Source organism: Trifolium pratense, linkage group LG6 (assembly GCF_020283565.1).
Source record: "Trifolium pratense cultivar HEN17-A07 linkage group LG6, ARS_RC_1.1, whole genome shotgun sequence".
Taxonomy (NCBI): Eukaryota; Viridiplantae; Streptophyta; class Magnoliopsida; order Fabales; family Fabaceae; genus Trifolium; species Trifolium pratense.
Genome location: NC_060064.1, coordinates 38,948,977 through 38,965,535, shown reverse-complemented (window position 1 = coordinate 38,965,535; position 16,559 = coordinate 38,948,977). Strand labels below are relative to the sequence as shown.

General features: G+C 36.6%; 2 protein-coding genes across 3 annotated transcripts; both read right to left on the bottom strand.

The window, feature by feature from the left end:
* Positions 1-8,903: 8,903 nt before the first annotated feature.
* Positions 8,904-10,648, bottom strand: LOC123892247 (ABC transporter C family member 3-like). The gene is made up of 4 exons (XM_045942053.1): positions 10,385-10,648; positions 9,672-9,735; positions 9,178-9,419; positions 8,904-9,091 (listed from the first exon to the last, which is right to left on the bottom strand). The coding sequence occupies exons 1-4, from the start codon at positions 10,646-10,648 to the stop codon at positions 8,984-8,986; spliced, it is 678 nt and encodes a 225-aa protein (XP_045798009.1). The 3' UTR covers positions 8,904-8,983.
* On the bottom strand, positions 10,184-15,322 carry LOC123893232 (NADPH-dependent aldehyde reductase-like protein, chloroplastic). 2 transcript variants are annotated; one of them, XM_045943169.1, is made up of 3 exons: positions 14,385-15,322; positions 10,726-10,928; positions 10,184-10,642 (listed from the first exon to the last, which is right to left on the bottom strand). In XM_045943169.1, the coding sequence occupies exon 1, from the start codon at positions 15,274-15,276 to the stop codon at positions 14,503-14,505; it is 774 nt and encodes a 257-aa protein (XP_045799125.1). In that variant the 5' UTR covers positions 15,277-15,322; the 3' UTR covers positions 10,184-10,642; positions 10,726-10,928; positions 14,385-14,502. The 2 variants fall into 2 exon arrangements, with proteins under 2 accessions (XP_045799125.1, XP_045799126.1); XM_045943170.1 differs by lacking the exons at positions 10,184-10,642; positions 10,726-10,928 and having other exon boundaries at positions 14,199-14,749; positions 14,822-15,322.
* Positions 15,323-16,559: the final 1,237 nt, after the last annotated feature.

The following is a 16,559-nucleotide window of genomic DNA, read 5'->3' as shown; positions in this document are numbered from 1 at the left end:
TCCAAGATAGTCTCACTGGGGCATCACTCAATTGGTACGTACAATTGGAGGGGAGTCGTATCCAGTCATGGAGTGATTTGGAAAATGCTTTCATTAAACAGTACCAATACAACATTGACATGGCTCCGGATCGTACTCAGTTACAAAACATGTCTCAAGAGGAGGGCGAGTCATTCAGGGTTTATGCTCAACGTTGGAGAGAGTTGGCTGCACAAGTACATCCTCCACTCTTAGAAGCCGAACTAGTGGACATATTCACTAACACTCTACAAGGGGCGTATTTTGAAAAGATGGTTGGCAGTGTTTCATCTGGTTTTTCTGATATGGTGAAGATAGGTGAGAGGATTGAAATGGGGATCAAGAGTGGTAGGATTCAAGCCACTGTGGGCAATCAATGTACCTCAAAAGATCCTGCAAACAGTTTCACCAAAATGAAGGAGGAGGAAACCAATGCTGCCACTCCCAAAAAAAAGGTCTTTGATCTAATTCCTATGTCATATGGTCAACTTCTTCCATATCTAGTGCACAATGGAATGGTAATTCCCAGGGCTCTAAAACCCATGACACCACCGTTTCCGGCTTGGTATGATGATAAAGCTAAATGTGAGTTTCATATGGGTGCTAAAGGTCATTCCATTGATAACTGCATAGCATTCAAACATCTAGTACAAGAGCTCATCGACGGGAAGGTCTTGACTTTCAAGGATGGCAAGCCAAATGTGAAAGATAGTCTGCTGCTAGAGGCCGTCTAAAAGTTTAAAGGTCGCCAACCGGTCAAAAAGGAATCAAGCTCAAGGATTGATTATCATTATGCTGTTTTCATTTTTGTAATTTTCCTATTTGCAAAAGTTTGATTTGTGATTAAACTTGTTTATTCGCAATAGTAATCATAATGGAATAATAATGCATGTTTTGAATTAATCTTTTCATGTTCATTCACTTTTCTCTTCTTCTCCACAAAAGCAATAATTATATATTTCACTCATTTCATTTCTTTCATTATCAAATCTGTTTGAATAAAGATTGGAGGGAGGATGATGAAAAACGAAATAACCAAAATTGCTACAGTATGCTTTCGGATAAAACTTTGCTGATGATGTAAGGCATTGTTTCAAATCCCCAAACACCGGAGAAATAAGGAAGATAATCCGTAGTCACCCCTGTTGAGCCTAGAAGTTGGTGTTTCTTTTTTATACGAAAAAACCCGCATTTTTAACCCGGGGCAGGGTAGTGTTCAGTTAATTCGACCATGCGTTCGAGTTTCAAGAGAAGAACATCTCATTCGAGAATCAATCACATTTTCTTGAACACATCACATGACGTCAAGGAAATAAAAGAGAATTTGTTTTCCTCAACCATTGTCGAGGCATTCACAATTTCCAAACAAAAAAAGAAAAAAAAGCCCGCTAAGTCAAAACTCCAAATGGCTTAGGCAAAAGTTAGGGTATCCCGGTGGACTAAAAAACAAAACAAAGTCCAGGCAAAAATTAGGGATCATAAACAAAAAAGAGAATCGAAAATAACGTCACCAATGAAATCAAAATCATGTGACCAAAAAAAAAGTAAGTGACTGCCAAGTCAAAAAGCATCATTGACCTCTGAGCCATCATATCCTCACCATCGCGTTTCCAAAATCTCTTGGAACTTGAGTGCATGAGTTGAGTTAATTGATCGTAGGACTGAAGAACATCAAGGAGAATGGGTTGGGTTTAAAATACAATTTTGAGCCTTATATCCTTTTATTCAAAAATCGTGAACCAGGCCACGTTACAACCCTCAAAAGACCTAATTGAAGCAAGGTTTATTTCGAAAGCATGCGGTAGCAAGGTTGCGTTAACCTGACTCCCAAAATCTTTTGTTAATCACCAGTGTTGATATCATATTCTCACACCCTCCTTCACAGCATTCATCCATTATACATCAATCTCATCTCAATATTGATTTCAAAACTAGCATACACATTGCATTAGAATTACCAATTTTGAATAAACAGGTTTATCTGCAAATCAGCACTTAACAAAAAGGAAGTTTCAGCTATGAGCAGTCACCAAGTGATCAGCAAGAAGTTCGATCCAATCTGGCGCAACTATCTCGGAACTTCAATTAACCAAGAGGGACTTTCCCTAGAAGGGTCATTCAGTACAGGAAAAATGCTCAAGACCATATCATGGAAGCTGCATCAAAAACCAGGTGTTCAAGACCTATTAAACTAGCTCAAGATGTTCCTATTAGGGGCAAATCACCTTGGGATCCCGCTAATCAAGAGCGAACCCTTATGACTAGGGGCACCTGAAGACCTGTCAGTCCGACCAAAAACATTTCAAGAATGGGGCAATCAAGGTTGCACCTCCAAACTTCAGTTTGATCAAGAACATACCTCCTAAAAAAGGGGCACCAATATCAGTGAGTTGGCTAATCACTTCAAAGACCCATTTGACTGGGGCAAGACAGGTTACACAGGGGCAACTCCTCCTCATACCTTCAAGGCGGCCAAGCCAAATCTAGCATACATCCGCAACTGTTGAGTCCGGAATGGGCGTCGAGATTATGTTAACACAACATCAGGCCACATTTCTACAAAAAGCCGAAAAGCATTCACCGGTTCTAAACCAATCCTCACCCACTACAGGGGCATTCATAGTAACATGCAAATCATCGCATTAATCATCTTCATGCATTAATCATGTCATTTCATTCTAGCAAATCAACATCACGCATTAATCATGTCATTTCATTCATTTGGTATGCCCCATACCACAAACTCAATAACATCGAGACTAGACAACAAATCAAGTATCCTCAAGCAAAAGTCCAATTGTTATTGGCGCACCTCAAAAATCCAATTGTTATTGGTACCAAATCAAAGCCCAATCGTTATTGGCACCCACTCAAAAGTCCAATCGTCATTGGCAGACCCAAAATCCAATTGTTATTGGTACCCAACAAAAGTCCAATCGTCATTGGCACACCCAAAATCCAATTGTTATTGGTACCCAGCAAAAAGTCCAATCGTTATTGGCACCAACTCAAAGCCCAATCGTTATTGGCACCCACTCAAAAGTCCAATCGTCATTGGCACACCCAAAATCCAATTGTTATTGGTACCCAGCAAAAAGTCCAATCGTTATTGGCATCAACTCAAAGCCCAATCGTTATTGGCACCCACTCAAAAGTCCAATCGTCATTGGCACACCCAAAATCCAATTGTTATTGGTACCCAGCAAAAGTCCAATCGTCATTGGCACACCCAAAATCCAATCGTTATTGGTACCCTCAAAAGTCCGATCGTTATTGGCACACACTCAAAAGTCCAATTGTTATTGGCACACCCTCAAAGCCCAACCTCGCTTGGCACCACACAGCCTAATCACCATTGGCACCTGTTTAAGCCCAATTGTCATTAGCACCCACTTTGCAGCCTAATCACCATTGGCCACATTTAAGCCCAGTTGTCATTAGCACCCGTTCGTAAAAAAATCCAATTTCTACTCGTCCCAATGATCATCACATGCACTAGTCATGCATTCCACTTCATGCATCTCATGCATATCATGAATCGAAAAATTCATGTGCATTAACTTTGCATCTTTAGGCATTAAAATATGCATAAACAATCATTGCACCATCCAAAGCATGCATGCATAAAAACATATTCAAAGGTTTCTCCCCGCAGAGTACAACCTTCGGTCTTCAACCACGAGCAAGGTAGAGTTACCTTTTCCCTAGCAAGTCTGAATTGAAAGATGTCGAGCTTTCTCCCTAGCAAGTCTTTTTGAAGAATCCTCAGACAAGATATCTTAAAAGGACATCCCCAGCAGAATCTCCTAGAAGAGCATCACCTCATCAATAAGGATCAACCTTCGGCAAAAATGGCTGAATAAGATTATCTTATCCCCAATAGGATCTTAAGATCACTTTACTTGCAAAACTCTCAAAGCGGAGTATTCAAGTTGCAAAACTCACAAAGCGGAGTATCCCAGATTCAAAGCTTTCAAAGCAAAGTGGAGAACAAGTGTTAGGTGTCGAAACTTACAAAGTGAAGTGGCGAACAAATTCAAAAGTTGGTTGACCTTCAGCGTGGGCGGCTGAATAAAATCAAGAAAATAGATTGACCTTCAGTGTGGGCGGCTGAATAAAATCAAAGGTGGATTGACCTTCAGTGTGGGCGGCTGGATAAAATCAAAAGAAGATCGACCTTCAGCGTGGGCGGCTGAATAAGATCAAAAGTGGATTGACCTTCAGTGTGGGCGGCTGGATAAGATCACCATCAAGATTGACCTTCAGTGTGGGCGGCTAGATAAGATCAAAACAGAAGATTGACCTTCAGTGTGGGCGGCTGAATAAGATCAAAACATAAGATTGACCTTCAGTGTGGGCGGCTGAATAAGATCAAAACAGAAGATTGACCTTCAGTGTAGGCGGCTGAATAAGATCAAAAGAGGATTGACCTTCAGTGAGGGCGGCTGAATAAGATCAAACCAAGGATTGACCTTCAGTGTGGGCGGCTGGATAAAATCAAAACAGAAGATTGACTTTCAGTGAGGGCGACTGAATAAGATCAAACCAAGGATTGACCTTCAGTGTGGGCGGCTGAATAAGATCAAACCAAGGATTGACCTTCAGTGTGGGCGGCTGAATAAGATCGGATCATGGATCAGGGGATTGACCTTCAGTGTGGGCGGCTGAATAAAATCAGAATCATCTCTACCTTGAGTATCCGGCTTTTCCAGGGAAGTGGATCCCATTTTCTGTCATCATTAAACTTCTTTTTCTCCATAAGAGCAAAATTAGGGCATTTGTATTTAATTACCTTGCACCTCAAGAATATAAAGACAAAGGTCATACATATTCAAGGGTCCAAGATAATTAAATAGGGGCAGCTGTCATACCCTAATTTTGTCCTACCCTTTTTTTTAAAAAAAAATAAATAAATAAAAAATAAAAAAATAAAAAAATAAATTAATTTTCATCACTTATTTTCTATTATTATTATTATTAAAAAAAATCAAAAGAAAGAGGGGGAAAGAAACAAGCAGAACAGAACACGTGAAACACTTGCAACAACAACTTGGCAGCACTCCCTTCTCCCATTCAAACTCAAAATTTTAACTTTTTCCTTAATTTGATCAAGGCTTCACCATTGATTAAAGGTGGAGCTTTTCCTTCCCTTCTTGGCCACTCAAACCCTAATTTTCTAGTATAAGTAGAGGTAACATTTCAGAGCATGGGGAGGCGATTTTTGAGAAGAACACGAGAGAGACAGAAAAATAACCAAAAAACTCATCTTTTCACCACTTTTCCAAATTTTCGAAATCCATTCAAACCACCCTCAAACTTCAATTTTCTTTCACTAATATCTTCTAACACATACCAGTAGCGAAACACACAAGGAAAAACGAAAGAAAACCGTCCAGAAAAGCCTACCCAAAACTCCAAAATTGCCAAGAAAAAGGGGTTAACACACCCACTGATACAAAGCTCAAAACAAGTAGGTTTCTAAACGTTTTTTACTCATGAACACCCACTGAAGCTTTTCCATTCGTTAATTTTGCTTAAGCTTGCTTAAATCATATTTTGGTTTTTTGAGTTCTCAAGTTGTTGTTCCGTTTTTTCGAATTATAAGCCTCCACTGTGAAATCTAAGCATAGATTCATGATCAGTGCGAAAAATTAAGCGAAATAGTGTATTCGTTTATGGTTTTTAAGGCCAAAATGATTTTTTTCGAAAAGCTCCGTTTGAGCTTTAATGAAAGTTTTGTTACTGTCGTGAGGAAGAAGAGTTGTTACTCATCGTATCCCCCTTTCTTGCTCCAGCGCGCCCCCCATCCCTTTATTTTTAAAACACAATCGTTAGATCGGATGTAAGGCCGAGATCTGTTAGTGGATTTTTAAATCCAAGCCATTTGATCAAATCAAAAGGCCTAGATCCGGGAAGCCTACCATACACCCTTATCTTAACGCTGTACCTGATTAATTTTTGTTCTGCTCTTTTTTTTGCTTGGACGATTTAGTCTGGGCTGGGCCTGGTGCTGCAGATTGCTATTGCTTCACCCCCAGAACCCATTCTGCACCCCAGTGGCGTTTTTGTCCATTTTTAAGTGCTTATTTAAATAAGTGCTTATTTCTTGAAAAAACCCCAAAACTCAACTTTTTTTCTTACTTGTAATAAATGCGATTTGAGCAAAATTGACGAGGATAACAAAAAGCTTCAATTGGCGCATATATGTATATATTTTTGTTTGCTTGATTTGCTCTTTGTTTTGCTTTAATCGTAAAAAACTCAATAAATAGAATGAAAAAGGAAGGGACTGACGTATGACTTTCTCTACCCGAATGGTTCTGAGGCCCTGACGTATGACTCGTGTCTCGGACCATTCTCATTCTCCAACCTTAAAGCACGTAAAAAACATCTCTTAATCTTTTCTTTTGATTTCGTTAAATCAAACTAAAACGACTTAAGATTAAAAGGATGAAAAAGGAAGGGACTGACGTATGACCTTCTCTACCCGGATGGTTCCGAGGCCCTGACGTATGACTCGCGTCTCGGACCATCCTCATTCTCAAACATTTTCACAAAAACTCATAAAATCAACTCAACACACTCAAACCTTTTTCACTGCCCTCGCACGCAGTAAAAGTAAAACCCTTTTCACAAAACGGGTGACGTTTTCGTCCATTCTCCGTAATACAAACCACGCTTAAGCCTCCGAAGTGCGAGCATACAAGCAGCGTTTAATACGAGAATGCGACTTAGACGTCATGCGTCTAAAAGCAACCAACCCATAAACATTTTTACCCCTGAACTACGAAACCCTGATTTTCCTATTGCACCTGGGAATACGTAGGAGCAGGATTCAACATCTTGTCGGGCACAATAATAAAAAACAAAACTTTTTCTCCCGTATCCATAATCATAATAATAATAAAAAACAAATTTTTTCTATCGATGAAGCAAGAAACAAGTAATCAAGCAAACATTAAAAAACACATTAAAGCAAACAAACATTTCCCTCTAAAAGGTTCCCGTTGAGTACAACGGATGTGAGGGGTGCTAATACCTTCCCCTCGCATAACCAACTCCCGAACCCTTTTTCTCTACCCCTCAAGGTTTTCACGATATTTTCCTTTCCCTTCTCTGGGATAAATAAAATTCGGTGGCGACTCTGTTTCTTTTCGAGTGTTCATGCTCGAGGATATTTTTCGCGCCGCGACAACGTCCGATGAAGATTAGAAAATCAATAAGTCCATTTGTTTATTTTTATATTAAACAAAAATAAAAAATCAATTTAAAATATGAATCGTCATATCTTAATCAGATGGCTAACGATCACTACTTGTGGTCCGATTGCATGTAATCCAATTGTTCATGTACTATGGACAATATTTACTTTTTAAATTTATTTTAGATTTGATACGTCAAATTTACAATGAGAAAAATTATATGAACACACTTTTCAACATATTTAAATAGGTCGTGGATGCAATTCATTTTATCACAATTTTTTATTCATCCTCTCTTTCCGTACGATACAGTGTTGGCAAGAAATGTGTGCGCATAACACAAACTCTAGGAAAAAAAGCTCATGCAGAGTCACTCGAGAGATAGCATGAAAGAAAGTTAGAAACGACATCAAAAACATTTAAATGTAAATCTAAGTTAAGCTTATGTTTAGCAAGAGCATCAACTATTTGGTTGGCTTCCCGGAAGACATGCATCTAGTGGATACCACCCAGAACATTACTAAGCTCAACAAGACAATCATCCTCACTAGAGACACTCCACTTTCAATCATATTAATAGGTGTGAGCGCATCACTCTCAACAATGACACCGGAGTTCATAATATTTAGGTAGCGCAAAACCATGAGAAAGCTCATCATGCATGACACAGCAACATTCTACTTTTCGCGCATATGCTAGCATCATGTTACAATCACAATCACATATATAATTCATATCCACAAGCATCTACTCCAATCGACATAGTAACAACACCATCACAATTCAGCTTAACCCAATTCGTCAGAGGAGGATTCCAATGCGTGGTATACTCGTGTCGTGGGACATTGGGATGGTGAGAACCAAGGCCACAATTAGTCTTTATCTCTTCCACCAAAAGCATAATTCGAGTATCTAAAGTCTGATCTAATAAAGAATGTGGTTGAAAATAAAATTATTTCTCCTCTGCCAAAGAATGTCAATAGTAACTACAAAGTACAAAGGTGACTGGCCATCCCGAAGGGTTTGATTTTTCCAGTTTTATGTATTCTCGGCTAGCTGTATCATATCTGATCTTTGAAAATTCACAAGATCTCCATATTTGTATCATACCATTACATGTACTACATACCATTCTTCTTAGGAAGGGATCCATTTTAATGATGCGAGTTAGTCTAGGTTTTATACGACTTCAATACTCTTTGGCAGAGTAAAATATACAATGAACCTAAAATTTTATAAAAGAGTAAAATAAAATAATGCATAAAAATGCAACAAAGAAAAAAAAATCTATTCATTTTAATGATAATGTTCCATGTTGATAGTGCCACTAGATATAAAAACTAAGGATGAATATACAAATATGGTTGACAAAAACGTTTCTAAGTTTTGAAGGTTTTTACTAATAAACTAAGGGTCCGTTTGACTCAGCTTTTTTTATAGCTTATGCAAACAACTTATGCAATATAAATTAGGTTTTATGCTATTTTATAAGTTCACACTAGTGAAAATTGTAATTTTATAAACTATTTTATCATAAACTACCTTGTCAAACTTATAATAATATATAAAAATTGCATAAGCTGTTTGCATAAGCTCTAAAAAAAAACTGGGCCAAATGAGCCCTAAGTCAAGTGAGAGAGATCTGAAAGCCTTATTATATATTTTGCATTTTTCTATCAAACATGCTTAATGGAAGAAAACTTTAAAATATTTCATTGTCAACAAGAAACTTTTATTTCAGATGATACTGATCAACAAATTTCTCAAAATTTTGAGTTGGACCTCATGGTATACTCTGCAACAAGCTTAGCAAAAGATGACGACTTATCCCTCAAGCAATGTGGTTGGGGAGTCATACTCCTCAATAAGTCCTATAAACCAACACACAAGAAAAATCAGAAAGAAAAACAAAACAAGGAACTCATTTTAATAAAGAATAACAGTTTTTGTTCCTAACCTTACTAAGAAGTAGAACCATATCACTGTCAAGAACAGAAGTTATTCGATGTGCAATGGTAATGACAGTAGAGTCTGTGAAATGCTGCCTAAGAGTTTGTTGAATCAAATTATCCGTAGCTGTATCAACTGATGCAGCAGTGGCTTCATCAAGCACCAAAATCTTGCTCTTCTTAAGCAGAACCCTACCTAGACAAACCAACTGCCTCTGACCCATGCTCCAATTCTCACCATTTTCACTGACTATAAAAGCATCAACTTCCACATTAGGTAGCAATAGGTTCAAGAGTATAGAAATAAACACTATATACTCTATGGACTTAAATATAAATAAAAAGTTTGGTCTAAATTTACCAATATCTATTTGGATATAAATACTATATACTATTTTTGGCCTAAATTTGGACCGAATACATATATATATATACCTTTTTGCTTATATTTAGGTCAGACTCTGACGGGAGTATTTATGTTCAACAAAACTAGAAGACAAACCTGAAGAGTCAAGCTTTCCTTCTTTCTTTCTAACTTCATCTCCCAGATGACACTTATCCAATGCCTATTTTAAAGAATGAAAATCAATATTTAAGGAACAGTTTGCAACAAGGTTTTAAATTGCGGTCGCGGTTGCGGTTGCAGTTGTTGCGAATGCGGTCATTGCGGTTGCTGCAATGCGGTTGTTGCGGCGTGAAATCATTTTGAAATTTCACAAGCTATATAAAATCAAACTACACTATTTATCCATCATTGCATAGTCTTAGTTTATTCTATAAACAATAATTTAAATGTATTTAAAATACACGGTTGAGAGATTGTTAAAAGTAAGATTTTTCATTAATTTGACACAAATTAGGATTTGAAGTTCATAAATTTTACTTTTTGATGAGAAAATTTGAAGGAACATCGCCGAAAACATCTGATGCGGCTTCCGATGCGGTTGTGATGTGGCCGTACACGTGAATTAAGATCACACCGCAATTGCGGTGTGATGCGGTTGCGGTCGGTGGCTACCGCATCAGCAATATTGCGTCCGCAATTGCTGATGCGGACCGCAATTTAAAACCTTGATTTGCAAGTCTAAAATTTTGGTTAAAATCAAGTGTCACAGTCATTGCATTTTTTTCGACGAATAAAAAAACACAAACACACCTCCCATATTTGCTCATCAGTGTACTCTTCAAGGGGGTCCAGTCCAGATTACTTCTCACTGTCCCCTCAAACATTGTTGGATCTTGCGGAATAATACTTAGTCGAGACCTCAAATCATGCAGTCTGATTGTAGAGATGTTGATGTTGTCAATGATAACTTTCCCGGCAGTAGGTTCAACGAGTTGGAAAAGTGTTTGTATAAGAGTTGATTTGCCGCTACCTGTTCTACCAACAATGCCAGTTTTCAATCCTCCGTGAAATGTGCAAGTGTCAGGCCATGCATGCAATACGAGCGGAAGATGAGCAGCATATTGAACCTTCATCACGGAACAAATCATTACAAATGTTGAAATGGAGCATAAACATCTTAAAAAAATTACACTATGGGAGTATCTTGTACCAAGTTTAAAGTTAGACCATAGTTAACAGCTAGACAATTAATGCCTTCAAAATCAGACAAATGAAGCTATAAGTGTGGTTGATGACGAGTCTGGCGCCGAGTGAAGCAATGTGGAGTGCGATTTCTCTGCCAATTCCGCGGAATGAGTCAGTGATAGTGACGGTTGCTACTCTGTCACCGGCTCCTCCGGTGGAGAAGAAGCCCTGCGGATTTGTATGGCTGTGTCAGTGTGCTGAGAGACTGATGATTGACTTTAATTTTAATAATATTATTATACTAGTAATAGACACGGGTCGTAATGCTACGATGATAATCAAAATTGGTTGCAATTATAAATATTTAAATTGAAAAAAACAATTACATAGAACATATTTATATATCAGTTAAAATTTATCCCGTGTAATATAGTTATTTTAAATTTTTTATTAGTAAATTGTAAGAACTTGTCTCACATATAATAATTATTTTGCATTTTTTATTAGTAATAATTTATCCCGTATATATATATGGGGTTTTCTAACATAGACCCTAGTTAGGTCTAAGTTAGCAAGGTGCACCTTTTCAATTGGACCAAAATACCCATTCTTTTAATTTTTGAAAGAATAGAGCAACAGGGGCATTTCTGTAATTTTCTGCAATTTTGCCAACCATATACACGCGCCCCACCTTCTTAAACCATTAATAGACGCGGATCCAGTGTCGCGCGCGTACCGAAGGACCATGGTTACAGACCGTTGATTTCCATCAGACAGCCAAGATCTGATCTCATCAAGACTGTCTGATCAATCAGACAGCCCAGATCATCCTGATCCATTAGATTCAAGCGCCTGCGTCACACTGGATTACAACCTGGAGAGAGAAAAATTTGCTTTTTAAAAGTAGGACACGTGTCACACAATGGTTGGCTGGGCGTGATTTTTGTTCATTTTTTACTTTGAACTCAACTATTTCGTTGTAAATTAATTTTTTATTTTTTTATTTTTATACCAAAATTCATAATTTTTTTTCTTCTACAAATAGAGACTTGGTTCGTTTGATTTGGACACCGAAAAAAAAACGCAATTTTTCACTACCTTAATTTCATTTATTGTTTACTAAATACGTTACTTGTGTGTTGTAATTTAACACGCACCACTCAACCAACTCACTGAAACCATTATACCAGGAAAATAGTAGATAATATTCTGGAACTTTTGGTATATTTTATGAAATTTTTGGAGACATGAAACTATTTTTAGTTAATTAAATGAGATAAAACGGTAATAAAAAACTAATGTTTGCTTCTGAAACCATTTTGCTGGTAAAATGGTTGCACATAGTTGTATTCTGAAACCATTTTACTGGTAGAATGGTTTCAATGAGTAATTTATTAATTGTGTTTGCTTCTGAAACCATTTATCTGGTACAATGGTTTCAGAGAGTTGTAATCTGAAACCATTTTGCTGGTAGAATGGTTTCAGTAAGTTGATTATTAGTTATTTGCTTCTGAAACCATTTAGCTTGTAGAATGGTTGCACATAGTTGCATTCTGAAACCATTTTACTGGTAGAATGGTTTCAGTGAGTAATTTATTAATTGTGTTTGCTTCTGAAACCATTTATCTGGTACAATGGTTTCAGAGAGTTGTAATCTGAAACCATTTTGCTGGTAGAATGGTTTCAGTAAGTTGATTATTAGTTATTTGCTTCTGAAACCATTTAGCTTGTAGAATGGTTGCACATAGTTGCATTCTGAAACCATTTTACTGGTAGAATGGTTTCAGTGAGTAATTTATTAATTGTGTTTGCTTCTGAAACCATTTATCTGGTACAATTGTTTCAGAGAGTTGTAATCTGAAACCATTTTGCTGGTAGAATGGTTTCAGTAAGTTGATTATTAGTTATTTGCTTCTGAAACCATTTAGCTTGTAGAATGGTTTCGGAGATTTGCACTCTGAAACCATTTTCCTGGTAGAATGGTTTCAGTGAGTTGATTTAAGGTAGTGAAAAATGAGATTAAGGTAGTGAAAAATTGGGTTTTTTTTTCTGTGTCCAAATCAAACGAATCAAGTCTCTATTTGTAGAGAAAAAAAATTATGAATTTTGGTATAAAAAATAAAAAATAAAAAATTAATTTACGACGAAATAATCGAGTTTAAAGTATTAAATGAAAAAAAATTAACGCAGCCAACCATTGTGTGACACGTGGCCTTACCTTTTCAAAAAGTTTTCTCTCTCCGCCCATCCTTCAGACCACGCGCGCTTGTCGGCGCGTGTGATGCACGCGCGTGGATTTTATGCAATAATAGCGTGACACGTGTCCTGGGGGGGGAAAAAGAAGTGGGGGGTGCGTGTACTGTTGGGTAAAATTACAGAAATGCCCCTGTTACTCTATTCTTTCAAAAATTAAAAAAATGGGTATTTTTGTCCAACTCAAAAGGTGCACCTTGCTAACTTAGACCCAACTGGGTCTAAGTTAGCAGCCCCCTATATATATATATATATATATATATATATATATATATATATATATATATATATATATATATATATATATATATATATAATAGTTTATATATCAGTTAGAATTTACCCCATGTAAAATAGCTTTTTGAAATTTTTATTAGTAAGAACTTATATCACATATGATAATTATTTTGAATTTTTTATCAGTTAAATTTTTTTTCTGTGTATGATAGTTAGTTTGAAATTTATATAAGTTAGAACTTATATATTCCGTATAAAATAGTTATTTTGAAATTTTTATAATTTAGAACTTGTCTCGCGTATGATAATTATTTTGAAATTTTTATCAGTTAAAATTTGTTTCATATGATATTTTAAAATTTATATCAGTCAAAACTTATCCTGTATCAGATGGGTTTTTTTTTAAAAATATTGTTATTAGTAGAATATTTTGTCCATTGTTTAATTTATTTAGTACATTATTATATGTTTAAGGAAAATGTACTTAAATATTTAGAAAGAAAGTAAGAATAAAATCAAAGAGAAAGTAAAACAATGAAATTGATTGAAATTTCAAATGTGTATATAGTGAAATTTAAGAGTGGGAAAATAATTTGAATTTGAATGAAAAGTTAGGTTGGGAGAAACAAAAAAGTTATAATGTGATAGGTGAGTGCAAATATGAGAAGCATGTGGCTTTGGTACAAAAAAGTTTCTCCTTTGATCCCAACCAGTTTGGTTAAGAGAAGCACGTGACTTTGTATAAATATGACTTTTTCACTCACATGAAAGCCAAAATGGCTTAGTTGGCTAAAAAAATGGCTTGGTTACTTGTTACCTTAGTTCAATTTGTTAAATTTTGGACATCAATTGCCCTTACTTTGAACACATGACAGTATCTTAATTAAGGGCAATTAAGAGTTTTTCAGAACAATCAACTTTCTTATATAGATTAGATTATTTTGTGGATTTTCTTTTGAGTGTTTATTTTGCACATAAATAGAAGAAATAACTCAATTTTTTATAGTATTAAAGATTTCTTTGACTAAACTTCAAATATTGTAATTATTACATGAAGATTGAAGAATATTAAATTTCCTAAGCTTTTGTATATTTTGAGACATAAAGCTTATGCTTTACAAGGCATAAGCTCAAAACCATAACTAAACTTAGAAATCATTTGAAAACTAGCAATGTAAAAGAACAGGTAGGTACCTTCTGCTTTACACAGACACATCCCTCTGTTTAGCTTGCAACTCTTTTAATTTAGTGATCCTTTCTTTCACTGCCATATTTTAATTTTACAATTTATTTCACATAGCTCATGGATTAACTAAACAAATCCACCATTAACACGAATAATCTGACCATTAATCCATTCACCAGAATCCGTAGCTAAAAACCCAACAATAGGAGAAATATCTTTGGTTTCACCAATTCTACCAAACGGATTACCTTCTGCAATTATCTTCACCGTCTCTTCTGTCTTCCCTTCAAAGAACATCTCCGTCGCAGTTGGTCCAGGCGCCACACAATTCGCCGTAATCCCTGTCCCCTTCAGTTCCTTCGCCAGAATCTTCGTCATCGCTTCTACTCCCGCCTTCGACACCGTGTACGCGCCGTAACCTGGATTAAAAGCCGCCGCTAAGGAAGTTGTCAGAAATATAATTCTCCCTCCGCCACCGCGCTTTAATCTGTTCGCAGATTCTTTTGCACAGAGAAACGCTCCTCTTGCGTTCACGTTCATGATGCGATCGAAGGTTTCAACGGTTGTGTTTGCTATGGTAGGGAACTCGGCGGAAGTGACGCCGGCTGAGTTGACTAGGATGTGAACCGGAGAGTTGAAGGCTTCTTCAGCGGAGTCGAAGAGAGATTTCACACCAGCTGGATCTGACACGTCGGCTTGGACGGTTATGGCTCGTGGAGTGGCTTGGTTGGCGTTGATCTCGTCGGCGACTGAGTCGGCGTGGTTGGAGTTGGAAGTGTAGTTGATGACGAGTCTGGCTCCAAGTGAAGCTAGGTGGAGTGCAATCTCTTTGCCGATTCCGCGGGAAGAGCCGGTGACGATTGCAACTCTGTCTTGAAGCAGTGGTAGTGAAGTAGCCATGGTGGTGAATGAATATTGTTATGTGAGATGAATGTGACTAACATACTAATTAGTAGTAATTAAATAGAAGATTCAAAATTGAATTTTCGTTGATAAATTGCGTAAGCTCATATGTCATTTACTCATACAGTATGTTGACAAATATGAGAAGACTATGGAATGGAATACAATATGGTTGACAAATATTGTAACTTCAACGTCACGTTTTTTAATCTCTTAATTGGGGACTTGGATCCTCTCCTTCTTAAGGTTAATTATATACGCTCCTTTTCCTTTTTTTCGTTGCAAATTTGACTTCATTCTATAACATTATAAGAAGGAGAGGATCTGCAGTGATATTATTTACCATCAGCCCGTGAACTGTCATGTTTAAATGGAATATGCACAGCCCCAATCATTCAACACTTTGCGGAAACAATTTCAGGTACTTCAACCATTAGAAGCTTTGATCAACAGTCAAGATTAGACTTGTGAGTGTTGTTTAAAATATTGATTTACATTCGAAAACAAAATTTATGTGGAAACAAAACAAAAACCAAAATAACAGATTGCATTTTGAATGTGTTTATGGCTCATTCGATATCACGATTTTAATAGATTAATTGCTTAGGATTTCCTAGTAACTGGTGTTGAATATTAATCCATAACAATAACACTTTGTATAGTTTGTTAGAAGTGAATAACTAACAGGTAGTTAGGTTGTTAAGTTGGTTAATTTAATTACTGAACTAATGTTGTCACCATTCCTTTCATCAATCAATGAATAAGTGTTGCAACAATATACTTTCTCTCTTTCATTCTCTAAAATTCTGTTTTTGATCTTGTGTTCATATCTTACTTGTGAAGCAAGAAACCTTGGCTGCGCCTATGCTGCGCCAATAATTGGCTCATGCTGTGCACTATTGGGTGTGCTACTGTCAATTTATTATTAGATTAAGTAAAGGCAAACATGAAAACTGCTCCAAGAGGTGGTATCCATATGGCATATCCAGATGAGTCCGGCGATATTTGATTTTGTTTTTTGATTTAGTAGCTCAACTTCGTACAACTTGGCTTTCGGAATAGCATAACAGATATCAAAATAGCGGTATTAGTTTTCTGTAACGTGAATTTCTAAGGAATTTCTGGAGAGGATAAATAAATAATGTAATAGATTAAATAGAATGAAGTGAGGTGAAGTTTGGGTGAAAAGAAATAGGTACAACATGTGAGACAAATGTTCAAGGCTCCACCAGACAATGACATTTCACCTATCCTTCTCTTCATCAAGAAACTTGCAAAAA

Coding starts and splice junctions, on each gene's coding strand:
- LOC123892247 (XM_045942053.1), bottom strand. CDS start 10,648: ATGAAGGTTCAATATGCTGCTCATCTTCCGCTCGTATTGCATGCATGG. Junction 9,736..10,384: donor CAACAATGTTTGAGGGGACA/GTGAGAAGTAAT, acceptor TCTTTAAAATAG/GCATTGGATAAGTGTCATCT. Junction 9,092..9,177: donor TGGTTCTACTTCTTAGTAAG/GTTAGGAACAAA, acceptor GTTGGTTTATAG/GACTTATTGAGGAGTATGAC.
- LOC123893232 (XM_045943169.1), bottom strand. CDS start 15,276: ATGGCTACTTCACTACCACTGCTTCAAGACAGAGTTGCAATCGTCACC.